Consider the following 24,794-nt stretch of genomic DNA (forward strand, 5'->3'; position numbering starts at 1 on the left):
GGGAATCCTTACAAAACCGGTTAGCTTTTTAGTACATATTATTCCTAACATGCATAAAGGTAAAGGTAAAGGGACCCCTGACCATCAGGTCTAGTCGTGTCCGACTCTGGGGTTGCGGTGCTCATCTCACTCTATAGGCTGAGGAAGCCGGCGTTTGTCCGCAGACAGCTTCTGGGTCATGTGGCCAGCATGACTAAGCTGCTTCTGGCAAACCAGAGCAGCACACGGAAACACCGTTTACCTTCCTGCTGGAGTAGTCCCTATTTATCTACTTGCACTTTGACGTGCTTTCGAACTGCTAGGTTGGCAGGAGCTGGGACCGAGCAACGGGAGCTCACCCTGTGGCAGGGACTCGAACCGCTAACATGCATATTTTTGTCTAATAGAAAAATTTTCTGCAAACCATTTCCCTTGATATTTTTGCACATTCAGAGATGTGCAAATTTCAAATGAGAGTTGAGTTTTGGTTTGCATATTGGCTATTTATTTATTTTTGTCCATGGGAGCAAGTTTAAAACCACGATGAGTTAATTTTTGTAGAAGAAAACGATCAGGAGAACATCCCCTCCAACAAGCAATAAATCAAATGCTTCTATTTCGATGTTACTAGGGTGTTGTTGTTTTTTTTGACAAAAAAACCCACTGCCAGCTGCAATGCACTAAGCTCAGGTTACTATAGATACAGCTGAACTTTGGAATAAATGATTCCCCCCCCTCGTAAAAAAAGCAGTGTTTACACATGGAAATAGATGGAATGCGACTTTCATAATTGATGTGTGATCTTCGAGCCACAAGAAAAACTGTTAATTTTAAATTTGAAGATGAAACTCTGTATTAGAAGGCAAGGGGGGTACTGAGAGGGAATGAAGACTTGAGGCTGTGTAATCTCCTAAATGGAAAAAACCCCAGTGCCTACTGAGAAAAAGAAGTCGCTCACAGCTAAACACAGCTTTTTAATTATTATTACAGGCTAATGCTATTCCTCTCTCTCTGCTAACCTCTCAAGCTGCTTCATTTTATTTTGAAACGTATTCCATGCCTACAATCTAAAAGTGTGTGTTTGATAACTGCTTTGGAATAAGCTTTCAGGTTAAGGTAACCCTGCCAGGTTCAAGGAAAGGGTGCCAACTTTTTGCATTGGAAATGTTATTTGTTTCCTGTCCAAAGTTATCTGTTGCAGCAGCTCTTATGACCTGGCAATAGAGAAGGGTTAGCTCTCTCAAGCTAACCATTGATCAACCTCTTCTGTGCACACTTCCTCTGAGCACACTGGGAGTGGCTGCCAGGACCATATAACACTGGTCCTAAAGAATATTCACTGGCTCCCTATACGTTCCCAAACACAATTCAATGTGTTGGTGCTGACCTTTAAAGCCCTAAACGGCCTCGGCCCAGTATACCTGAAGGAGTGTCTCCATCCCCATCATTCAACCCAGACAGTGAGGTCTACCTCCCAGGGTCTTTTGGCGGTTCCCTTACTGAGAGAAGTGAAATTGCAGGCAAAGGGCCTTCTCGGTGGTGGCGCACTCCCTGTGGAACGCCCTCCCTTCAGATGTCAAGGAGATAAAGAACTACTCAACTTTTAGAAGACACCTGAAGGCAGCCCTGTATCAGGAACTTTTTAAATGTTTGACATTTTATGTTTTTATATGTGCTGGTGGATGCCCAGAGTGGGGAAACCTAGCCAGATGGGCGGGGTATTATTTTTTGTCCAGGCAAAAAATTCAAGTAATGATAATAATTATTATTATTATCATTACTTGAATTTTTTGCCTGGACACATCTTGCAATGGAGTGAGGTTGCTCTATTACATTGCACAGAGATAATCATATAATTATAGGGTTGGAAGGAACCACGAGAGTCATCCGGTCCATTACCTTCAATGCAGAAATCTTTTGCCCAATGTGCAACCCTGAGATTAAGAGTCTCGTGCTCTACTGACTGAGCTATCCTCTGGATCGTTTTATGAATTGCAAGGGAAAAAACATAGGTTTGTGGTGTGTGTATGCACGTGCCTGTGGCTTCCTCCTCCCTCTCCCAGATTTTCCACCTTCCTTACATCTCTTACATTTCACCATATACAATACAATGAAGTAACATCACTTCGTTACACTGCATGTGAGGTGTGGGTGTGGGTCTGAATCCAAGGGTTTGGAGGCAAGCTGGGTCTTCTGCAAGGGTGGTGGTTTTCTCCCCTTACCCTCAGGTTTTGTCCCTGTACCTTTTAATTCTGAATGTATGCAATGTGATAAAATGATGTTGCTCCATTACATTACATAGGAATATATTTTTACTTTAAAAAGTATGTATTTAATACAATTATTTATATCCTTTCAGGATACATTTTTTTTTCAAAGCAGTGTCTTTAGAGGCATTAAAAGGTAAAGGTAAAGGTTCCCCTGACCGTTAGGTCCCGTCGCAGATGACTCTGGGGTTGCGGTACTCGTCTCGCTCTATAGGCCGAGGGAGCCGGCGTTTCTCTGCAGATAGCTTCCGGGTCATGTGGCCAGCATGACTAAGCGGCTTCTGGTGAACCAGAGCAGTGCACGGAAATGCCGTTTACCTTCCCGCCAGAGTGGTACCTATTTATCTACTTGCACTTGACGTGCTTTTGAACTGCTAGGTTGGCAGGAGCTGGGACCGAACAATGGGAGCTCACCCCGTGGCAGGGATTCGAACCGCTGACCTTCTGATCAGCAAGCCCTAGGCTCTGTGGTTTAGACCACAGCCCCACGCACGTCACTAGGCTTCTCTTAAAAATAAACAAAACAACTATAAGCAATATATTATATTGCTACAGCTCATTTTGCCATGAACTGATGATTATTGACGTGTGGTAGCATGGAGGTGGGCCTTTTGTTCTGGTGGCACCTGCTGAAATACAGGAAGCCCCATCAAGACTGGCATTCCGCCGGTTCTTGAAGACACATCTGTTTAGATAATAATTCCTTGACTCCTCACTCAAATCTTCTGCTTTGTTGGTTGTTTTAAATGTTATTGGTGTTTTAATGGGCTTGTTTATTATATATTTTAATTATAGATGTTTTAATATAGTTGCTTTACTCAGTATTTTAATTCTGGATAGCTGTATTTTAAAGATTGGATTGAAGACTTCTACAAACTCACAACATATGAACAACTTGCATATAAACGCAGACTAGCCATGGACAAATTCAATGATATTTGGAATCCATTCTTACAAATACTGTAATAGATTAACATCTGGTGAAGTAGAATAACAACCTTGTAAAATATACAGTTTTGGTTCCCCCCCCTTTGTTTTCCCTTCTGCACGGGTTCTGTTTCTCTTTCACTCTTTCTCTTTTTTGTTTGTGTCTCATCGTGTTTGGTCACATACTTTTTGAACTTTCAATAAAGATGTTACAAAAAAAGAAAAAGGGGAAAAAAAAGATTGGATCCCCCCCCTGTTATTTTGCTGTTGGCTTTTATTTGCATGGTATTTCTTCTTGAAATGAAAGATGGTGTAAATTCTTTTAATATCACTACTACTAGCAGTAGTGGTAGCGGAGGTGATGCTTAGCAACCAGCTTTTGCGAGGTAATACACACTCTAATTGGCTGTGGTCCCAGTAGTAATGTACGGAAGTGAGAGCTGGACCATAAAGAAGGCTGATCGCCAAAGAATTGATGCTTTTGAATTATGGTGCTGGAGGAGACTCTTGAGAGTCCCATGGACTGCAAGAAGATCAAACCTATCCATTTTTAAAGAAATCAGCCCTGAGTGCTCACTAGAAGGACAGATCCTGAAGTTGAGGCTCCAGTACTTTGGCCACCTCATGAGAAGAGAAGACTCCCTGGAAAAGACCCTGATGTTGGGAAAGATGGAGGGCAGAAGGAGAAGGGGACGACAGAGGATGAGATAGTTGGACAGTGTTCTCGAAGCGACTGGCATGAGTTTGGCCAAACTGCGAGAGGCAGTGAAGGATAGGCATGCCTGGCGTGCTCTGGTCCATGGGGTCACGAAGAGTCAGACACGACTGAACGACTGAACAACAATTGGCTGTGGCATTCTGAGGGAGTTTTCTCCTGTATTTTTGGTCACATGTATCCCTGCTATGGACTAGGCCTAAACTACAAAGAAAGACATAAACATCTCTGTTTATTTTCCCTCGAGTTATAAGCATTTCATGTTCAATTCACTCAATAAAGTATTATCAGAATTTCTTCTCTCCATGTGTGTTATTTAAGTGACTTTGCCATCAAAGGGCAATGTGAGAAATTTAAAACAATGGGCATCTCCTAGACTCAGCTTCCCACCATGGTGGTCCAGATGGGTCCTTTTGGGATTGGTAGGACTCTAACATCTACCTAAGGATGCCGAGTGTTGACTTGAAGGTTATGCATCTAACATACTCGCTTCTAGATGTACCAAGTTTTAAAAGCCTTGTTTTTTTCCTCCTCTCTTTTTAAATGCCAGAAGTACACAGAGGGAAATGTCCTTTATAAATAATTTTCAAGGGCAAGGAACCAGCAGTTCTGCCCACTGCAAAAAACCCCCTGGACACAGAAGTCATGTTACATCTTGTTATTCTGCCTGGATTGTCAGTGGGACATGTTTATCCACTCGGCTGGGTTTTCCTTTTAGATAGTAAATGCAAAGCAAAATACTATTTTTTTCAACATCCCTCAAGATTTTAATCCTAGCTCTTTAACATACGAATGGGTTTGTTAGCTTTATCTGAAGTGAGTGCTTTTAGCAGGCTTCCAAACTCAAAGGGAGAAGATAAAGATACGATATAAAATTGATATGCACAAATGCATAGCCTTCTTCATTTTTGTTTCTCCCTCTTGGAAATAGGAGGAATGCCCTCATTTGCAATAATGATGTCTAAGAAAGAAAGGAAAAAACACAACCTATTCTTTGCAAAAATCTCTGAATGTTATTTTCCTCTTCCTTACAGTGGGAATTGTTTTATCCCACGATGACCTTGGTTATATTTTAACTCAGATTTGCTTTTTGGAAAGACACAGTTAACTGACCTGATTTCAGAATGGATGCATACTTAGTTCTGTGTATAAGTTTATAAACCTTTGAGTAAAGTTAGAGGAAGCTCCCACCACCATTTTGTCATAGTGCTATTCATGGAACTAGCAAGAAAGCTTTCATATTGAGACAGACATTGGACCATTTAGCTCACTACGGTCTACACAGACTGGCAGCAGCTCTCCCATTACGGAGTCTCTCACAGCCCTAACTGGAGATACCAGGGATTGAACCAGCGACCTTCGACTTGCAAAGCAGATGCTCTACCACTGAGCTACAGCCCTTTCCCAGCTGTGTTATGCAGAGTCACCACATCACATAATTGACACAGACTAGTACTGATAGCTTTGACTGGCAGCAGCTTTTCCAAGGACATCTCACTGGTTGAAATGTAACACAGGGCACATCAAGATTACCACCAGGGGCAGAGAATCTGTGGCTCTCGAAATGCTTTTGGTCTCCAACTTCCTTCAGCCCTAGTCAGCATGGGACAAAATGGGAGAGTGTGTAGCTCTGCCAAAGCCTCATTTACCAGCTGTACACACAGCTGCACCTGCAGATTCCAGTGAGAACTCATGAAAGGCCTGCCACAGCGAAGAAGAAGAAGAAGAAGAGGAGGAGGAGTTTGGATTTGATAACCTGCTTTATCCCATGGACTGCCAAAAGATCAAACCTATCCATTCTTAAAGAAATCAGCCCTGAGTGCTCACTAGAAGGACAGATCCTGAAGTTGAGGCTCCAATACTTTGGCCACCTCATGAGAAGAGAAGACTCCCTAGAAAAGACCCTGATGTTGGGAAAGATGGAGGGCACAAGGAGAAGGGGACGACAGAGGATGAGATGGTTGGACAGTGTTCTCAAAGTGACTGGCATGAGTTTAGCCAAACTGCGAGAGGCAGTGAAGGATAGGCGTGCCTGGCGTGCTCTGGTCCATGGGGTCACGAAGAGTCGGACACGACTAAACAACTAAACAACAACAACAATCGTAGAAATATATAACAGTGGTTTACAACAATATGAAACCACACAGTAAAATCACTAAAGAAGAAAAGTTAAAAGAAAAGAATTAAAATCAAACATCAGGAGGCCATGTTCTTATGCTGTTATATTGGAAGGCTGCGTGGCAATTGCTTTCCTAAAGTCACCTAGTAAGTTTGTGGAACCGGTGACATTCAGGCCAGGACTTCCTGATATGCATCTGCATCTGCAGCCTATGTCAATCTGGTATTTATCGATTAATTCTCTACTCATGCACACACAGAGAAAGCCAATGCACACACAGTAATTTACAATGGAAAACAGTGGCGTACATTTCAAGAAATGCAATTAGTAAAGGAAAAAGGAACCTTACACCTGACTGTGCTCAAATGTTTCCCTTTGTCTTTTGTTGAATCGTTAGAATACTCTTGTCAGTCTTGTTTGGAATACATTTAATAAAATAAAAATAAAATAATTCAAGTGTGTGTGTGATGGGGGGGAAGCAATCACACACAACGTATATTACCTCCTTTTGCTGGGGATAACTCCCATCTCTTCACTGTCTCCCTCCAGCATCGCTCGTCTCGCCTGCCACCATTCGTCATCAGATGCGTTGATAACGTGCAGGATGTCCCCATACTTGAAGCTGAGTCCTTGGCTGGGGAGACCACTGTCCTTGCTTTTGTCGTAGTCAAACATGGCTCTGGCAGGGGAAGAGAAAGACACAAACAGGAGCTGATTATATTGATCATGACAGCCCTTAACCAGCCACCTCCTCCTTTATTCAGTGACCTTACTTTTAATTGCATGTTAAAGCCGGCAACTTTCAGGGGAGATTCGTCTTAAGCTGTCGGAGGGGGAAAAGCTACATTTCCACCTCATCTGGGAAAGCTGTGCGCATACACGAGGAAGACCTTTAAAAAACAGCATCTGCATGTAAAGGAAGCTCTGCTTTTCATTACTTGATGTCATCTTCAGATCTCTCATAACATACACACATACACGTATATACAGAGTTGATATTGTTCTTCTTAAAGTTATAATATTGGAGGAATTTCCCACCTCTCTTTCATAATGCTAGAACTCTTGACAAGCTGGAACGTGTCCAGAGGAGGGCAACCAAAATGGTCAAAGGCCTGGAAACGATGCCTTATGAGGAACGGCTTATTGAGCTGGGTATGTTTAGCCTGGAGAAGAGAAGGTTAAGGGGTGATATGATAGCCATGTTCAAATATATCAAAGGATGTCATATAGAGGAGGGAGAAAGGTTGTTCTCTACTGCTCCAGAGAAGCGGACACAGGGCAATGGATTCAAACTACAAGAAAGAAGATTCCACCTAAACATTAGGAAGAACTTCCTGACAGTGAGAGCTGTTTGACAGTGGAATTTGCTGCCAAGGAGTGTGGTGGAGTCTCCTTCTTTGGAGGTCTTTAAGCGGACGCTTGACAGCCATCTGTCAGGAATGCTTTGATGGTGTTTCCTGCTTGGCAGGGGGTTAGACTGGATGGCCCTTGTGGTCTCTTCCAACTCTATGATTCTATGATTCTCTGAAAAGATATGGAGGTTAAGGCATTGGGTGGAATCCTTGAGCACAACTCTGAAGCAGTTCCAGCCCTCCAGCAGGAGGCTGGAATGGGGATACACGAAATGCCTGAGCTTGCAATCGATAAAGTTGTGGCACTCTCACACTTCCCCATAGAATTAGAGCGAGGGAGGGAGGAACTGCAACTGGGATCTCAATGGGTTCAGGCAAAAGAAAGTAATTTTTTTATTCGATGCACAGAACTCACTGCCGCGAGATGTGGTCATGGCCAATGGCTAAGGCGACTTTAGAGCAATTCATTCGTCTTAAGCTGCTTGCAGGATTCCCATAATGGGCATCTGGTTGGCCACTGTGAGAACAGGGTGCTGGACAGGATGCTGGCCTGATCCAGCAGTACTGGGGTAGGGCATGGCAGTGACAAGGTCGGGGCTGCATGGAGACAGTGGTGGGGGTGCTGGGTTGGCACTGCCCCACAGCCCTGACTTAACCAGGCTGCCCTGCCCCTATGCCATCCCGCTTGCTGGTAGCAACTCTGCTTGCCAGAAGGGTGGCAGAGCTACACCCCCTCGCCCATGCCCAGCTGCAGGTTTGCAACATGGAGAGGTGGCTCCCAGAAGGTTTGTGTTCATGTGTGTGGGTTGGTGCCTTCGTCTCTCCTTATCAGAACGAAAGGCCTGGATGTCTTTGCAGCAGATCCATTTTTATGCAAGCAATTATTCAAAATTAATCACCCCGTCCGTTGTCATCCAGTGACAGAGAGCTCTTGTGGCATCATTAAGGGCAGAGAAAAAACACAGCGGGCTACTCAGCGCTAATGAAACCAGCGTTTGCAAAATGGTCATTATCGCAGCCATTGCTGCTTTGTGGCTTATGGCATTTGTAAGAGAAAATAATTTTTAAAGCTGCGTGAGCATCCATCTAGGATCAAATTAGGCAAGGAAGGAAAATGCCGTTCTTGGGGTGTCTTTTCAGAGCAAAACTATGCTTTTGAATTCTGCCTTTTTCTAAAAACGAGAGAGAGAGAGAGAGAGAGAGAGAGAGAGAGAGAGAGAGAGAGAGAAAGGCAGGAGCTGAGTGACCCAGCCTATCCCATTCACTATGCCATGATAACAAAAACTATGATAACAAAAACAGGTTTAAAGAAAAATACTTAAGGAATTGTTAAATCAGCAGGAGTGAAGAGTTCTTCATGTTTATATATGCTTTGGACCAGGCATGGGCAAACTCGGTCCTCCAGATGTTTTGGGACTACAACTCCAATGATCCCTAGCTAACAGGACCAGTGGTCAGGGATGATGGGAATTGTAGTCCCAAAACATCTGGAGGGCCAAGTTTGCCTATGCCTGCTTTGGACTGTTTATCTTAACCCCCTAGCTCCAAAATGGGAGAGCAGTCTGTAGCTTACTGGGCTTCCAGAAATCTGAAACTGGATGACTGTACCATCTGGAGAATCTGGAAGACATGGCGAAGGGCCACAGCTCAGTGGTAGAGCATCTGTTTTGCATGTGGAAGATCCCCAGCATCTTCAGAGGTAGGGCTGGAAAGATCCGTATCTAAAACTCGGGATCACCCCTGCCAGTCAGTGTAGACATTACTGAACAGCCTTTTCTTGCTAAGGAAGGTGTTCTGGACCCCTGATCATTTTAGTTGCTCTTTTCAGGACTGTCCCCCTACTAAGAGACATTGAACCACCAAGTCAATAGGGGGACATAGGACCACAGAACACAGCAATGAAGTTACATCCCTTCCCTAAATTAACAGGTCATCTGGAAGCAACCTGTGAATTGAACATCTGGACAGCCCTTCTTGGAGATGCCAGGGATCAAACCTGTGGCCTTTCACATTCCAAAGTGGGTGGAGTCAGAGCAGTAAGTGGGTGGGGTTTGCTGCACTACAGGGTTGCACTGATCTCTCTGGGTGTCTGTCAGTCTCTCTGCCTTCTCATCCTTCTCTTTGGCACTCCATCTCTGCGGGGCTCATGGGCAAAAGTTCCCCACCCCAGATGTGCAAGGTATTCCAACGGTTGCTACACCATAGACTTCTACAAGGGCATTTCAGACTTGGCTGGTTTTTTTTTTTTAATTTTCTATCACACTCAGTCAGAACTGAGCACCGTACGCCAAACGAGGTCTCTCAATCATACTCAGCAAAGGCTTCATTTCGCCATGATTGGCTTTACGGCTGTTGAATACGGATGGCAACATCTGGCGCTGACTTTTGCACATTGGTTGGGGATATTTATATGCACAGCTAATTAAAGGAAGATTAGAGATCCAAAGCAGGCGAACTACTGAACAAATGTTTCCAGTGACTGAAAGCTTCCATTGCCATCATGAGCTGCAAAGACTGATTAGAGAGAAATAAAAGGTTCATTAAAGAGAAAACCGGAGGGAAGAAGCATAGCTGAAAGGATCTTACACAGGAGGAATGGGTATAACTTCTGCCTGAAACATTAGAAATTCTCTAATTACAGCATACAGGACTAGATGGAGTAATAATCTAACATGATATAAGTTAGCACGATTTATCAACAAATGAGGCCTATGAGAGATACTAGTGGTGCCTGTTTAAAGTGGTATTTTTTTAAAGTGTTAAGGTTCCCTCTTCTTTCAAAACTATTTCATTATGTATACCTCAGAAGCTTTCTGAGGAAATTGGTATACAGGCTTTCTTAAATGAATATATGAATCACTTCCCACAAGAAAAAGCTCGCAGCCATTTCCAAGAAGAATAAAATACAGTACAGTAATGAAAACACATAACCATATTAAAAACACAGAGTAAAAACACTTGCTCATTGGTGCTGCCCAACCAACCTAGGATTTTTTTAAAAAAAAGTTTTCTTAGTGTGAAAACCATGACACTATGAGGTCAGGAGGGCAGCAACACAAGAATGGGCCTTCTCTGCAGTAGCTCCCCTTCTATGGAATGCTCTCCCCAGGGAAGTTCGCCTGGCACCTTCATGATACACCTTTAGGCACCAAGCAAAAATGTTCCTTTTTAACCAGGACTTTGGTTGATCTTGACATCCAACACCCTTTTAGAATGTGGCTTTTGGGGTGCTGGTTATTGGGTTATTGCTTTTGGTTTGATTTTATATATTGTGGTCTTGTTGTGAACCACCCTGAGACCTTTGGGTATAGGGTGGTGTGGTGTATAAGTTGAGATAATAATAATAATAATAATAATAATAATAATAATAATAATAATAATAATAATGTCCCCTAGACTGAAGACAAGAACCATTGCCCTCCTCATTGGTTTCAAAAAAAGAAGAAGAACAGAAGAGTCTGGATTTGATATCCCACTTCATCACTACCTGAAGGAGTCTCAAAGCGGCTAACATTCTCCTTTCCCTTCCTCCCCCACAACAAACACTCTGTGAGGTGAGTGGGGCTGAGAGACTTCAGAGAAGTGTGACTAGCTCAAGGTCACCCAGCAGCTGCATGTGGAGGAGCGGAGACGCGAACCCGGTTCCCCAGATTACAAGTCTACCTCTCTTAACCACTGCACCACACTGGCTCTTTCATCATGTGGCATCATTCTGCTCCTGCCCTTGGGCCTTAGAGAGACAAGAAAGAAAGAAAGAAAGGAAGGAAGGAAGGAAGGAAGGAAGGAAGGAAGGAAGGAAGGAAGGAAGGAAGGAAGGAAGGAGACTGTCAGAAGCCAGAACTATTGATACTACCAGATACATGAAAAAATTCCATTGGCACTCAGCAGCTGAGTTTGCTATTAGAGGGAGCAACATGGGCAACCTTGAGTCCTGGGCTTGTATTCAAAATAGCAAACTTGTTCCATTAGTGAAAGGAACCTTTCCCCATCTCCCCCCACTCACGTGCAGCCTATATCTATTAGGGTGTCCTCCCCAATCCTCTGGAGCAGATTTGGGAAGTGGGGTATGTGCAGGGGGCAGCATACTGTACAACATTTTTCCAATGAAAATAGTGACATCCTATTCCTTACCCTCCAACATTTCTCTGATGAAAATAGGGACATCCTAATTAAAAGCCAACCTAGCAGTTCGAAAGCACGTCAAAGTGCAAGTAGATAAATAGGTACCGCTCCGGTGGGAAGGTAAAACTGCATTTCCATGCGCTGCTCTGGTTCGCCAGAAGCGACTTAGTCATGCTGGCCACATGACCCGGAAGCTGTACGCCGGCTCCCTCGGCCAGTAAAGCGAGATGAGCGCCGCAACCCCAGAGTCATCAGCGACTGGACCTAATGGTCAGGGCCCTTTACCTTTAACTAAAAGATGGTCATTCCAGTGTCAAATCAAAAACCGGGATGGCTCCTGTAAATCTGGGACTGTCCCTGGAAAACAGGGACACTTGGAGGGTCTGTGGGAGGAGGGGGGGAAACTTCCACTGCGCAAGCATAAATCCTTGCACTAAAAAAATGAAAGCACAGGACACTGTCCTTGGTTTGTATGCACAGAGCAAACAGGAAAAGGAGGCAGGAAAAAAAGCTACTTTTGTGTTTGCTCCTTGCTGCCAGGCATGTCGGAAATCAGTTGAGTTTGGAAATGTAAAATGTAAATCTCTACTGGAAACGAGTGCCTTCCTCAGAGTCTGGCTGCAAGGTAGACATATTAAGGAAGAACAACCCAGCAACAGCTGCTGATTGTCAGCACAGTGGTTAAAAATAAGTATATATTTAGATTCCCAGTCCTTATTTAGGAAAGGAGGGAAAGGAATGATAACCACAAAACAACATCTTCCCCAACCCCCAACATTTCGAGAGCTTAGTGCTCAATGTCCATACAAAAGGAGATGTTTTTCATTTGATTTAGAAGAACACAAAAGATTGAGGATCTCTACATCCTACAAACATGGGCAACTTTAACCGTGTATATCACAATGGCTTCCTTATGGAAGGTCAACATTTTGAAAAAAAAAATAGAGACATGTGTGAAATCATTAAGCATCCCAGTACCTGCAACTGGCCAAAAGGGTTAACTCATATAAAACATGTGCTCTCATTTGGAAAGCCAGCTTCTTAACATTTATTCTGAATGTGATTGTTTGTGTACAGAACTACATAATTTTGCAATGATTATTATTATTAATTTATTAATGATAATTAATTAATTAATGATAATAATAATAAAAATCCCGATAAAACACCAGACATTAAAACTTCCCTAAACAGGGCTGCCTTCAGATGTCTTCTAAAATTCAGATAGTTTTTATTTCCTTGACATATGATGGGAGGGCATTCCACAAGGCGGGTGCCACTGTTAGGATCACCCTACTCTTGTGTAGGACCCTGGCAGAGACACATGTCCGACTGGCATGTGCTCTCCCTCCTGGCCGATCGTTCGGGAGCTTCAAAAGCTTTCTTCAGCCCGAACACCACAGCGACTGATACCAAGAAGCATTAGCACACTTAGGGATCGGCAGAGTATTCACTGTTTGCGTAACAGACCTCAGTAGCACAGCATTTTGGCTAATCTACGTTTATTTACATATAATACACTCGGAGCATTCTGCCTTAGCTCCTTCCTCTTTCTCATCAGACAGCAAAGAGAGAAAGAACAAAGGACAATAGTCCCAATTCATGGAACACAGTGATACCAAAACATCCTGTCCCCGTCACTTCCCATACTGTGGAATGAAAACATACACCGTCATGTGATAGACAACAATCCCATGACTGCAGACAATGGAGCAAGAATCCTAACAGCCACTACCAAGAAGGCTCTCTGCCTGGTGTATGCCAACTGCTTAAAATGTCAACCACCCAATATGGAACCCCATCCCTGGCGTGGAAACCCACTGTCTGGGGGAACACACAGCACTGTGATGCCAGGACACCAAGTAAGCTGTCTTGCGTGTAACCGAGTAGCAAGAAGAATTTAAATGTGTAGTTGTTATTTGTGGCTACAGACAAGCTATTTAGATTGAGAGGCCATGTTTTTGCCCCATGTTTATTAAGGAACCGTGGAACTAGCCATGGTCCTGAAACCCATGGCTGAAGATAAGAAGGTAAGAAAATTACCATAGGAAGATAGGAAGCTGCTTTATGCTGAGAGGGCAACCAAAATGGTCAAAGGCCTGGAAACAATGCCTTATGAGGAACGGCTTAGGGAGCTGGGTATGTTTAGCCTGGAGAAGAGAAGGTTAAGGGGTGATATGATAGCCATGTTCAAATATATAAAAGGATGTCATATAGAGGAGGGTGAAAGGTTGTTTTCTGCTGCTCCAGAGAAGCGGACACGGAGCAATGGATTCAAAGTACAAGAAAGAAGATTCCACCTAAACATTAGGAAGAACTTCCTGACAGTGAGAGCTGTTCGACAGTGGAATTTGCTACCAAGGAGTGTGGTGGAGTCTCCTTCTTTGGAGGTCTTTAAGCAGAGGCTTGACAGCCATCTGTCAGGAATGCTTTGATGGTGTTTCCTGCTTGGCAGGGGGTTGGACTGGATGGCCCTTGTGGTCTCTTCCAACTCTATGATTCTATGATTCTATGAGATAGACTGTTGGTTCATCTAGTTCAGTACTGGCAACAGTGATGGGCAAAGATTTTTTGCTAATCCTACCTGGAGATGCCAAGGATGGAGAATGGGACGCTCTGCATACAAAACAGATGCTTCAACACTGAGCCCTGTTGGTTCAGACCAAATCCAGCATGCTGCTTATAGATTTCTAAAATATCAAGCGTTTCAGAAATGCTTTTAAATAAATAAGTAAACAAGCAAACAAACCCACCCACCAGAAGGACACGAAAGAGACAGTCCTCTTGCTTTTTTTCATGGCTATTAGCCACAGATAGTCTTATCCCTCCATCAACTTGTCTAACCCCAACCAACGTTGAAGATGCCGAACTTGGTGGCCATTGCCTCTACTTGTGGTAGTGTATTCCACAATTTAACAATGCATTGTGTGAAAATGGATTGTGCATCACAAGTTGATGTCAGGGGCTGGACTGAGGAGGAAGGGTGGGAGCCGCTGCCCCTCCCCTGAACCTTCTTAAGGGCACGAGGACAGTATTGATTTAGGACAGTGGTTTGCAGAGGGGCAGCGTCCAGAGGGGAAAAGCTGGGAGATACTGGCTGAGGAACAGCTAGAACAGGAAACACTAGGAGAGAGACAGCTGGCAGATTCACTGTCCTAGGACAGCATTCCTGACCCTCCCCCTTTGCCTAGAACTAGATGAACTTTAAGGGTGATAGAACACCGGGGGAGGGATACGATTCCCCAAAGCCTGACAGTTGTTGGGAACCATGAGTGGAGAGAGTTGCCCTCAGGTTGTCCTTCAGGGCTTCCCATGGGCACTTGGTTGGCCACTGTGAGAACAGGATGCTGGTCTAGATGGGCTTTTGGCCTGATCCAGCTAAGGCTCTTCATATATGCATGGTTTCTCTGACTGTGTGAAAGCAGGAAGCAGAAATACTTTACTGGAACACTTCAAAAGGTTCTGGGCCCACGACTCCCAGTTGTTAATGTACCACTGATGCTGTTTCAAGCTAACTAATGGATGGAGTCCATTCAGTTGAACGAGGCCTTTGTGACTAAAGCTTTTACACACCTTGTCATATTCTGAATTAGGTTTGCTGGAAATGGGTAATGCCGAGGGAAATGGTTGTGGGGCTCCCAGATCCTGCTGCCCAGGTGCTCTGGCAGCTTCCTGTTTCTGAAACTACAGAGACAATAGATTGGATCCAAAGATTCCCTTTCTTTTGACAACCTCCTTCCCCAAACCCATAGGAGACTTCCTAGCACTGAATCAGACCATCGGCCCATCTTGCTCAGTATTGTCTACACTGACTGGCAGCAGCTCTCCTGGGTTTCAGATAGGAGTCCCAGCCCTATTTGGAGATGCTGGGGATTGAATCTGGGACCATTTGCATACAAAGAAGGTGCTCTACCATTGAGCTGCTTAATGCTAATTTTCTTCCAACGGCCATCTTCTTGCAAGTAAAGGAGTCTTTCTGTGATAGGAAGGACTCATTTCATTCAAGGAAGGGAACCTTTGGAATCCTACCCGGTTTGCATTTTCAGTCAGCCCCTGTTCTGGATCTTAGCAAGTGAAAGCTGATGTGCAGAAAGGAGACAGTTTTGCTTTTTGCAGCAGGAAGAGGAAGGCATGAGACCAATCTCTGGTCAGTTGGCAACCCTAATTGCTGCAGCATCCCCAAGGAAGCATACTGATGCATAGCATGTGGAGCACAAGACAGCCCTTTATGGATACTCCAAGCTCATAACGAGGGCTTATTTGCAGAATAAATGCCTCAATAAACACAAATTGTTCAATAGAGGCAGATCTGTGTTATGTCCAGGCTTGTACTATTTGGAGGAAATGGGCTTTTAGGTAATTAACACTGTATGTTTCTTGTTTTGATTCTAGGAAGAGGAGACGAGAGAGATTTGGGGGAGGGGGGGAAACAACCCCAAACAACAGGCAATGAATGATGGTCTTGGTAATCCATTAGGAGTAAAAGGCTACGTTATGAGAACTGGGGAAATGGGAACACTGATCAAATGAAAATACTCGGCAATCATCAAGTTAAGGTAAAAAGCCGTTTCTTGGCTGGAAATGGAGTCAGAACAAGAGAAAGGACTGTAGCTCAGTGCATCTAAAAGTTCCCAGGTATGACTGCTGCCCGAAACCCTCAAAAGTCACTGCTGCTCAGGGTCAACAATAATGAGTGGACTAATAGACAGCTTTCTATGTTTCTATGTTCCTGTGTTGAGAGGAGCTGGGCTGAAGAATGGATGCTTTTGAATTATGGTGCTGGAGGAGACCCTTGAGAGTCCCTTGGACTGCAAGGAGATCAAACATATCCATCCTTAAAGAAATCAGCCCTGAGTGCTCACTAGAAGGACAGATCCTGAAGTTGAGGCTCCAGTACTTTGGCCACCTCATGAGAAGAGAAGACTCCCTGGAAAAGACTCTGATGTTGGGAAAGATGGAGGGCACAAGGAGAAGGGGACAGTAGAGGACGAGATGGTTGGACAGTGTTCTCGAAGCGACTGGCATGAGTTTGGCTAAACTGCGGGAGGCAGTGGAGGATAGGGGTGCCTGGTGTGCTCTGGTCTATGGGGTCATGAAGAGTTGGACACGACTGAACGACTGAACAACAACAACAAGGGCTATTCTGGAAGATCCTTAGATGAAGACAGTAGGGCCCTTACCCCAGAACCTGGAGGGGGACAGAGTGATCACCCCTCCAAAGATGTTCCCAATTGCTATCCCTCTTTTTTCCTATCTGTATATAATTTTTATTAAATTTTCTGTTTTACAGTTTTAAATACTCACTTTTACATCCTTAAAATACCAACGACTTCCCTACTTCTCTTTCCATGGTTCATTTTACATATCACAAATCCCTGCACATTTCACAAAAACTATCCCATTCAGCAGTCCATCATTACATCCGTCAAAACTTTTTTAAACTGTTGAATTTATCTTAATGCTGCCAATGTTTTCAGCTGTACACAATTATTTCCCATATATTCAATAAACATTTTCCAATCTTCTCTAAATGTTTGCTCTTCTTGTTCTCTTATTCTATATGTTAAATCTGCAAGCTCAGCATATTCTGTCAAGTTAAGTTGCCATTCTTCTCTATTTGGGACCTCACTCGTTTTCCATTTTTGGGCTAACGAAACACAGGCCGCAGGAAGTAGCATACACAACTAACCTTTTTTTGACACCTGGGAATTTCAGTCTGAATTATCCTCAACAGAAAGGACTCTGTGGTTTTTTTTTGGGGGGGGAGGGGAGTCCTTTTAAACATTTTTTTCAATTCATTATGAATCAGTTCCCAATACTCTTTCACCCTTTTTCAAGTCCACCACCAAGCTATTCCTCTTCTTCACCCCATTTTTTGATGAAATAGAGAATAGGGGATGCATCTCTCTCTCCCCGCCCCCCAGTACTGATATGGCACCTCTGAGTGACCAGAACTTAAATTCCCACTAAGCCATGAAGCCTTCTGGGTGATCTCTAACCAGAGCCTACCACACAGGTATCTGACTCCTAGTCAATTAGCAAAAATGTATAAGACAAGTACAAACACCTGCCGGAAATGTGAAGAAAAAGAAGGTACCTTTTACCACATGTGGTGGTCATGTAAAGTAATAAAAGCATTCTGGGAAATGATATATAATGAAATGAAAAAAATGTTTAAAATAACCTTTATTAAAAAAGAAAAACCCCAGGAGCCTTCTTATTTGGAATTGTAGGTACCGATATCCCAAAGGACCAGAAAAGACATTTTATGTATGCGACAACAGCCACACGGATGCTATTAGCCCAGAGATGGAAAGAAGATAAAGTCCCGAACAGAGAAGAATGGCAAACCAAGCTGATGGACTACGCCGAAATGGCAAAACTGACTGGAAATCTCAGGAACCAAGAAGACCAAAACTTTAAAAAAAAGAATGGGGAAAATTGACCACTGCGAGCAGATGGAAACATTAGCAGGATTTTAATAACACTTGTAATGTAACAAGTACTATGCACAATAGGGACAGATTTAAAATATAGATTTTGAAATTATATGCAGTTGGAAACGTTGACAATGAAACACCCAAGGAGGACTACTCAGTTTCTACTGTGTTATTTTATGTACTGTGGTTTGCTGTTGTTTTATTTATTATAGTTTAGAAATTATTTATTGTAATTGTTGAGTGGATTTCTGTTTAACTTTTATATGTCAATATTATTATTTTATACTATTCAAATAATAGTTGAACGTTAAATTTTGATGTAGCTAGCTTATTTCAAAGTTTTGTTTTATTATCACATTTTTGTATTGCATTAGGTTGTTATAAGATGTACATTTTTTTTGTTTCTTCAGCTTGTAAACCGCCTTGAGTACTGTAAGATAGAAAGACGGTATACAAATTAAAATGATGATGATGATTCAGAGAAATCTCTAAATGTTGGTATTTATTTGGTATTGGTATAGCTTTACACTTGTAAAATCAAATAAAAATTATTATCAAAAGAAGAAGAACCTACCGATGAAACAAACCATGCACCCCACCACCAAGAGAACAGGATTCTGGTCTAGGTGGGCCACTGGCCTGATCCAGCGGGCTCTTTTCTGGACTTCTAACCATGTTCAGTACAGCAGAACATCAAAATCTGGGGTGGAATTCTGAAGAAATAGATGCTCTTAGGATCTTAGGGAGCTGGGTATGTTTAGCCTGGAGAAGAGAAGGTTAAGGGGTGATATGATAGCCATGTTCAAATATATAAAAGGATGTCATATAGAGGAGGGTGAAAGGTTGTTTTCTGCTGCTCCAGAGAAGCGGACACGGGGCAATGGATTCAAACTACAAGAAAGAAGATTCCACCTAAACATTAGGAAGAACTTCCTGACAGTGAGAGCTGTTCGGCAATGGAATTTGCTACCAGGGAGTGTGGTGGAGTCTCCTTCTTTGGAGGTCTTTAAGCAGAGGCTTGACAGCCATCTGTCAGGAATGCTTTGATGGTGTTTCATGCTTGGCAGGGGGTTGGACTGGATGGCCCTTGTGGTCTCTTCCAACTCTATGATTCTATGATTCTATGATTCTATCTCTGCTAAACACCAGAGTCATATGAAGTTCCTGTTGGTCTTGAAACGCCTGTAGTTAGGTTATCCACACGATTGCATGGCAGGCGTGTGAGGGTGGAAGATCTAACAAAGTTTGGCACTGGTTTGCCAGCTCCCCCCCACCCCCATGCTTTTTCCTACTTCTGAGAAATCTTCTGTCACATTGTGACCTTGGAGAACTCAGGGATCAAAAACTCAGAAGCCTCTCAGACCATGTTATTCAAAATCTATTATGTCTCCCAATAGCTAGAAGCAACAGTCAGACAGTAAACAAGCAACTCATCAGCCGGCAATTCAACATCAGCTCCTATCTAATTATCTTGCTGCGGACTTACATGAACCCCATTGTACCATGTCACAGAAGCACAGAGTCTTAGACCTGGACCCTTCTGGCTCTCCTAGGGGAAGTGACTGTTCAGAATCTCCCTGCAAAATTACTTTAAAATGATAGCCTTGATGGTCATTAGCCACATAGCACCCTTTTTGCTTCTTGGAAAAAGCCCCAATGTTGGTAAGTAATATGCTTCTTGATTCAAACAATGCAGATATAACAATCCAAATTTAGAAGGTGAGTCATAATGGTTTTTAGTGGACATTGCAGAAAAGCATGCAAACTTCATTACATTTGCACCATATATATATATATATATATATATATATATATATATATATATATAATTTGTTAAAAGTCTATGTTTTCAAAATTTATGAATCTGGCTCACCACCTTCTATGTCTGAAGTCAGGATGGGGAGAAACTCAGTTTGGTTCAGATTTCAGTGTGAACCTAACTAATATGAACTTTCCAAAACCATACGTGAACCAAATCACAGCTATCCTTCGAAATTCACACTCGATGAAATGGTTCTCCAGACAGAGAACATGTACAAAATGTGTATATTAGGGGAAAGAAGGCAAATACTGATGGAAGTAACATTCGTGGATGCGCTGAATTAGGGGAAATGACATCAGAAAAGTGCACTAAATCAATTCACAAACTGACACAGAAATGTTATGAATTGAACATAAGATCGAAGACACAAGAAACTCAGAGGAATGGAAATTGACTGATTTGTCCATCCTTACTATGGATCCACATACCCCCTTAAGGGGATGCGCCAGCATTGTCAGTTTCATAGAATTGTAGCGTTGGAAGGGACCATGAGGGTCATCTAGACCAGGGGTCAGCAACCTTTTTCAGCTGTGGGCCGGTCCACCATCCCTCAGACCATGTGGTGGGCCGGACTATATTTTGAAAAAAAATATGAACGAATTCCTATGCCCCACAAATAACCCAGAGATGCATTTTAAATAAAAGGACACATTCTGCTCATGTAAAAACATGCTGTTTCCCGGACCATCCATGGGCCGGAATGAGAAAGCGATTGGGCCGCGTCTGGGCAGGAATTGTTTGCCCAATATGGCACTCGAACCCACAACCCTGAGATTAAAAGTCTCATGCTTTACCGACTGAGCTATCCTAGCCACACTAGGCATATGACTCTTTCTGCAGGATGTGTTGGTTGGCTGAGGCAGGAGATGGTTGCCCAGACCTCTGCTGTGGGTCGGGTGTGGGTCTGCCTCCATTTGATGGTGTTTCCTGCTTGGCAGGGGGTTGGACTGGATGGCCCTTGTGGTCTCTTCCGATTCTATGATTCTACCAAAGGATGGAGCACAATACCACAGTATGAGTACTCTCTACAGTACTGTACAAGGGTAATACTCATGAAACTGAGCCCATTTTTGTCTCTGGTCCCAACCACCACCAGCATGCAGCCCCTGGAAGGCTGCTCACATAGGATCGTGGCCCTTTCCCCTTAGGCAACCCCAGAAGTTGGACATGGGAGCAATAGGCCTCTCCCACTGATGAACTGGAATTCACAGGCATTCTACCTCATACAGTCATCATGAAGACTAGGAGCCGTTGATTTTTATTCAGAAGGAAGAGACGCACTCCTTTTACTCAGAATGTAACTCCATGGGACTTGGAGCACAAAGGTGCTGCTCTCAAGATGTTGTTGCCCTCCAAATCCCATCAGCCCCAGTAAGCATGGTCAATGGGTGGAGTTGACAGGGGATATAGTTCAGAAACATCTGGCAAGCCAAAGGTTCCCTAGTACTGGTGAACATGTATGCACACACTTGCCTGTTGTTGTTGTTCAGTCGTTCAGTCGTGTACGACTCTTCGTGACCCCATGGACCAGAGCACGCCAGGCACCCCTATCCTTCACTGCCTCCCGCAGTTTGGCCAACACTTGTCTATTATCTATTTATTTTGAGGATTTGTAAACCCACCTTCCGCAGGGGTGTGTTTTCATTTTGCAATGAATTAAAAACACAGCTTTTCAATGCTTTTCTAGGTATTTATCTGTAAAATACACATTTTGCATGCCCCTTTAATATAATATACATATTTATGTGCACCCTTTACACGCCACAATGCTGCAAAATTTGGAGAAATGCGTAATCCAGGGGTCAGCAACCTTTTTCAGCTGTAGGCTGGTCTACCATCCCTCAGACCATGAGTGGGGGCTGGACTGTATTGTGAAAAATATATATGAATGAATTCCTATGCCCCACAAATAACCCAGAGATGCATTTTAAATAAAAGGACACATTCTACTCATATAAAAACATGCTGATTCCTGGACCGTCTGCAGGCCGGATTGAGAAGGCGATTGGGCCGCATCCAGCCCCAGGGCCTTAGGTTGCCTACCCCTGGAACTCAACTGTAAGCACACCTAGGACCATTGGAAAAGGCTGGGTCGCTGGAAATAAGTGTGCTGAACAAGTTCATCTCCCATCTGTCGTGACACAGCCTGCCCTGTACACGCTAAGCTTAATTTGCTACTCTCAGGTGTGCTGCCCCAGTAAGTAAGATTCAGCTGCCAGCTCAGTTGGCTTCTCTGTACATGGACTTGTGTTGACGATGGTTGTGGTGCTAGGAGCCGTTCCAGTCCTGCATTTATGCACCCTGGGATAGGTTTCTTAAGGATAAAGGTGCAGAGATGCAAACAGCCCGTGAAAATGACAGAAAGAAGCCTTAAGTAGAGCCAAGGCAGGACATTGGAACCTCCAGAGAGTGGCTGAATTAGTTGCCTGGATTTTGTGCCTTCATTATGAGCTTGGCGGCAACCCCGCCTCCCACAATAATGTCTATCACCTTGCTGAGTTTTTTTTCCCTTCCTTTTAATCCTCCCTGTCACCCTTTTGCAGCCGTTGGCACTGACGGAAACTTCAGAAAAGCTTTTGGGAAAACTACACCCCGCTAACAAATGGTACATAAAAGAACGAGATGTGCTGTTTTGATGAAACATTTTCCACCACTGACAATTTAGCCCCTTTGTTCTCTCTTGCCGGTGCTGCCGACTGCGTCCTAAGTGCACATTTAAAAGCAGGCCATCTGAAAACCCAGCTGTGCATTAGGCTCTTTAAATCTTTCAGGGACTTTGTGGCCGCAGCTACTGCCTTCTCACATTCTCCTCCTTTGGTTTGATTACTTTTATCCTTGCTGACGCTTCCCATCTGCAGGAGCCAGTATCTCACAAAGAAAACAACCCCACCAGGGTACCAGGAAGTGGACAGCATCTCCACTAAAAGGCTATTAATTTGAATGTCCTCCTTGCCTGGAACACAAGTCACTTGTGTGCTTCATTACCCCCCCCCCCTCCAACACCACCTCCAGTTGCTGTTTCAGTATTTTAGAAGACAGGAGAACAAAAGCAAGGCTATTTTTTTTTAAATTGAAATGTCTAAGCCCCAGAGTTCAAGCTTGCAGAAGCCAGATCAACTGCTTAAGGTTGCAGTTGAACATGAATTGACCTGGAAGCAAGTTCCATTGATTGCAGTGGGACTTACTTCTGGGTAAACATGTTCAGGATTTCTCTGTGGGATTCTGAACCACAGGCATAGCCAATGTGGTGCCCTCCAGATTATAATAATAATAATAATAAACCTTAATTGTCACTACACCATCTGTGTGCAGTGAAATTAAACGAGCCCCTCCACATACACTCAGTCTTGTTTGCCCTTTGTGCGCTTGTGGGAAGTCAATTGCACCACTATTTTTTCCACCCATTTAGGACTACAACTCCCATCATCTCTGGCCATGCTGGCAAGGGCTGATGGGAGTTGTAGTCCAGCAACAGCATTTGTAACAATGAACGAGTCTCATAGCACTGAATTAGATGGAACAATGGCCTGACCCTTTATAAGCCAACATCATACATTCAGTCTCCTAAAAATACTGTGGAACGTATAAAGCTTGAGTGAAAAGGCCTCTGCAGCTTTGAGATGTCAAACTACGCCCACAACATATTTGGATGGGAGCTGTTCCACCTGGCCTTTGGGTTGGTTTCTGTTTAATATTTATGCTTCATCTTTTATTGGTGGGATATTTTGAAATTGAGACTTGCAGTTTTAATTGAATTTTTAAATTTGTATTTTAATCTGTTATTTTAAATTGATCGTTTTTATGTTTCTTGCTGTGATTTTAATTGATGTTAGCCGCCCTGAGCCCGGTTTTCTGGCTGGGAAGGGCGGGGTATAAATAAAATTATTATTATTATTATTATTATATACCAAAAAAAAAAACCACAAACCACCTTTTGTGTATCTGTGCCCAGAGACAAATGGAAAATATTGTCTACCATGTTCTGAATGAAACCTCTGGGTATAGGGTGGTATATAAATTCAATTAATGATGATGATGATGATGATGATGTATAATTATCCTAGGGACTGGTTTCTCAAATGAATTTCCCAGAGAGATTTTTCCCTTGAATAACTGGAAGAAAACAGGCATTTGTTGATGGATGGAGAGGAATACAGCATATGTAAGGTTTCTACATTTGCCCTAGCAACCCAACGGAGCTGACAAAATTTCATTGCACAACATGTGGTCTTCTGTGCTGAGGACCACATAGGCTAAAATGTACTTCTATCTTGTTTGTATTTCAGTGATGGCAAATAACTGTTTCAATGCCAAGCGGGGACAAGCTTATATTCACAGATGCTTGCATCATATGCACAACCTGTTATATACAAGTCTCCCAGTACTCTGCTAAATCTCTCCAAACCCAGGTGAGGTGTGTGTAACACAATGCTTCTTGATGTGATGTTTCCCATGAACATTTCTTTTGGGCCCAGGGTCATTATATTTACTTAGTTTCTGTCATTTGGCTTTCTATAATTTAATTCCCTGCTTTTCAATCAGTAAGATTCCCAGAGCGTCTCACTGGGCAATTAAAAATGTGCAAACAACAGAGCCGAAAACAAACAGCGCAAATGCAGTCCAGCAGCACAGAAGACAAAAATAAAGCAAAGAGGAACTGAGCAGTGTGAGGGGAGAATAAAACAGAGCAGGGTGTGTGTGTGTGTGTGTGTGTGTGTGTGTGGAAACCTGTGACCTTCCAGAAGGCTTTGTTTCCCCCAAAGACCTATGCCTTTCCCAATGAAAGGCAATGGAAAGATCTAAATTGCACCCCCAAAAAATATGTGGGGAGAGGGAAGAAGTCCACCCTGACCAATGACCCTTGGGTGTTTGTGACATTTTCCCCATCTTAATCTTTCCTGGGGATTTATGCTATTTTTCCCCTTGGAAGGGGCTAACACAGGCTTCCTCAACCTCGGCCCTCCAGATGTTTTTGGCCTACAACTCCCATGATCCCTAGCTAGCAGGACCAGTGGTCAGGGATGATAGGAACTGTAGTCTCAAAACATCTG

At 43.4% G+C, this 24,794-nt stretch overlaps 1 protein-coding gene across 25 annotated transcripts in view; it reads right to left on the bottom strand.

Annotated features, from left to right (window-relative positions):
* The window catches only part of DLG2 (discs large MAGUK scaffold protein 2), an 834,734-nt gene that overhangs the window by 43,206 nt on the left and 766,734 nt on the right, over window positions 1-24,794 (bottom strand). For all 25 annotated transcript variants that reach the window (XM_033146043.1, XM_033146049.1, XM_033146050.1 and 22 more), the window contains one exon: window positions 6,510-6,686. In XM_033146043.1, the coding sequence (XP_033001934.1) occupies window positions 6,510-6,686 (177 nt within the window). The remainder of the gene's footprint in view (window positions 1-6,509; window positions 6,687-24,794) is intronic.

The sequence above is a fragment of the Lacerta agilis genome, chromosome 4, assembly GCF_009819535.1.
Source record: "Lacerta agilis isolate rLacAgi1 chromosome 4, rLacAgi1.pri, whole genome shotgun sequence".
NCBI classification, from domain to species: domain Eukaryota; kingdom Metazoa; phylum Chordata; class Lepidosauria; order Squamata; family Lacertidae; genus Lacerta; species Lacerta agilis.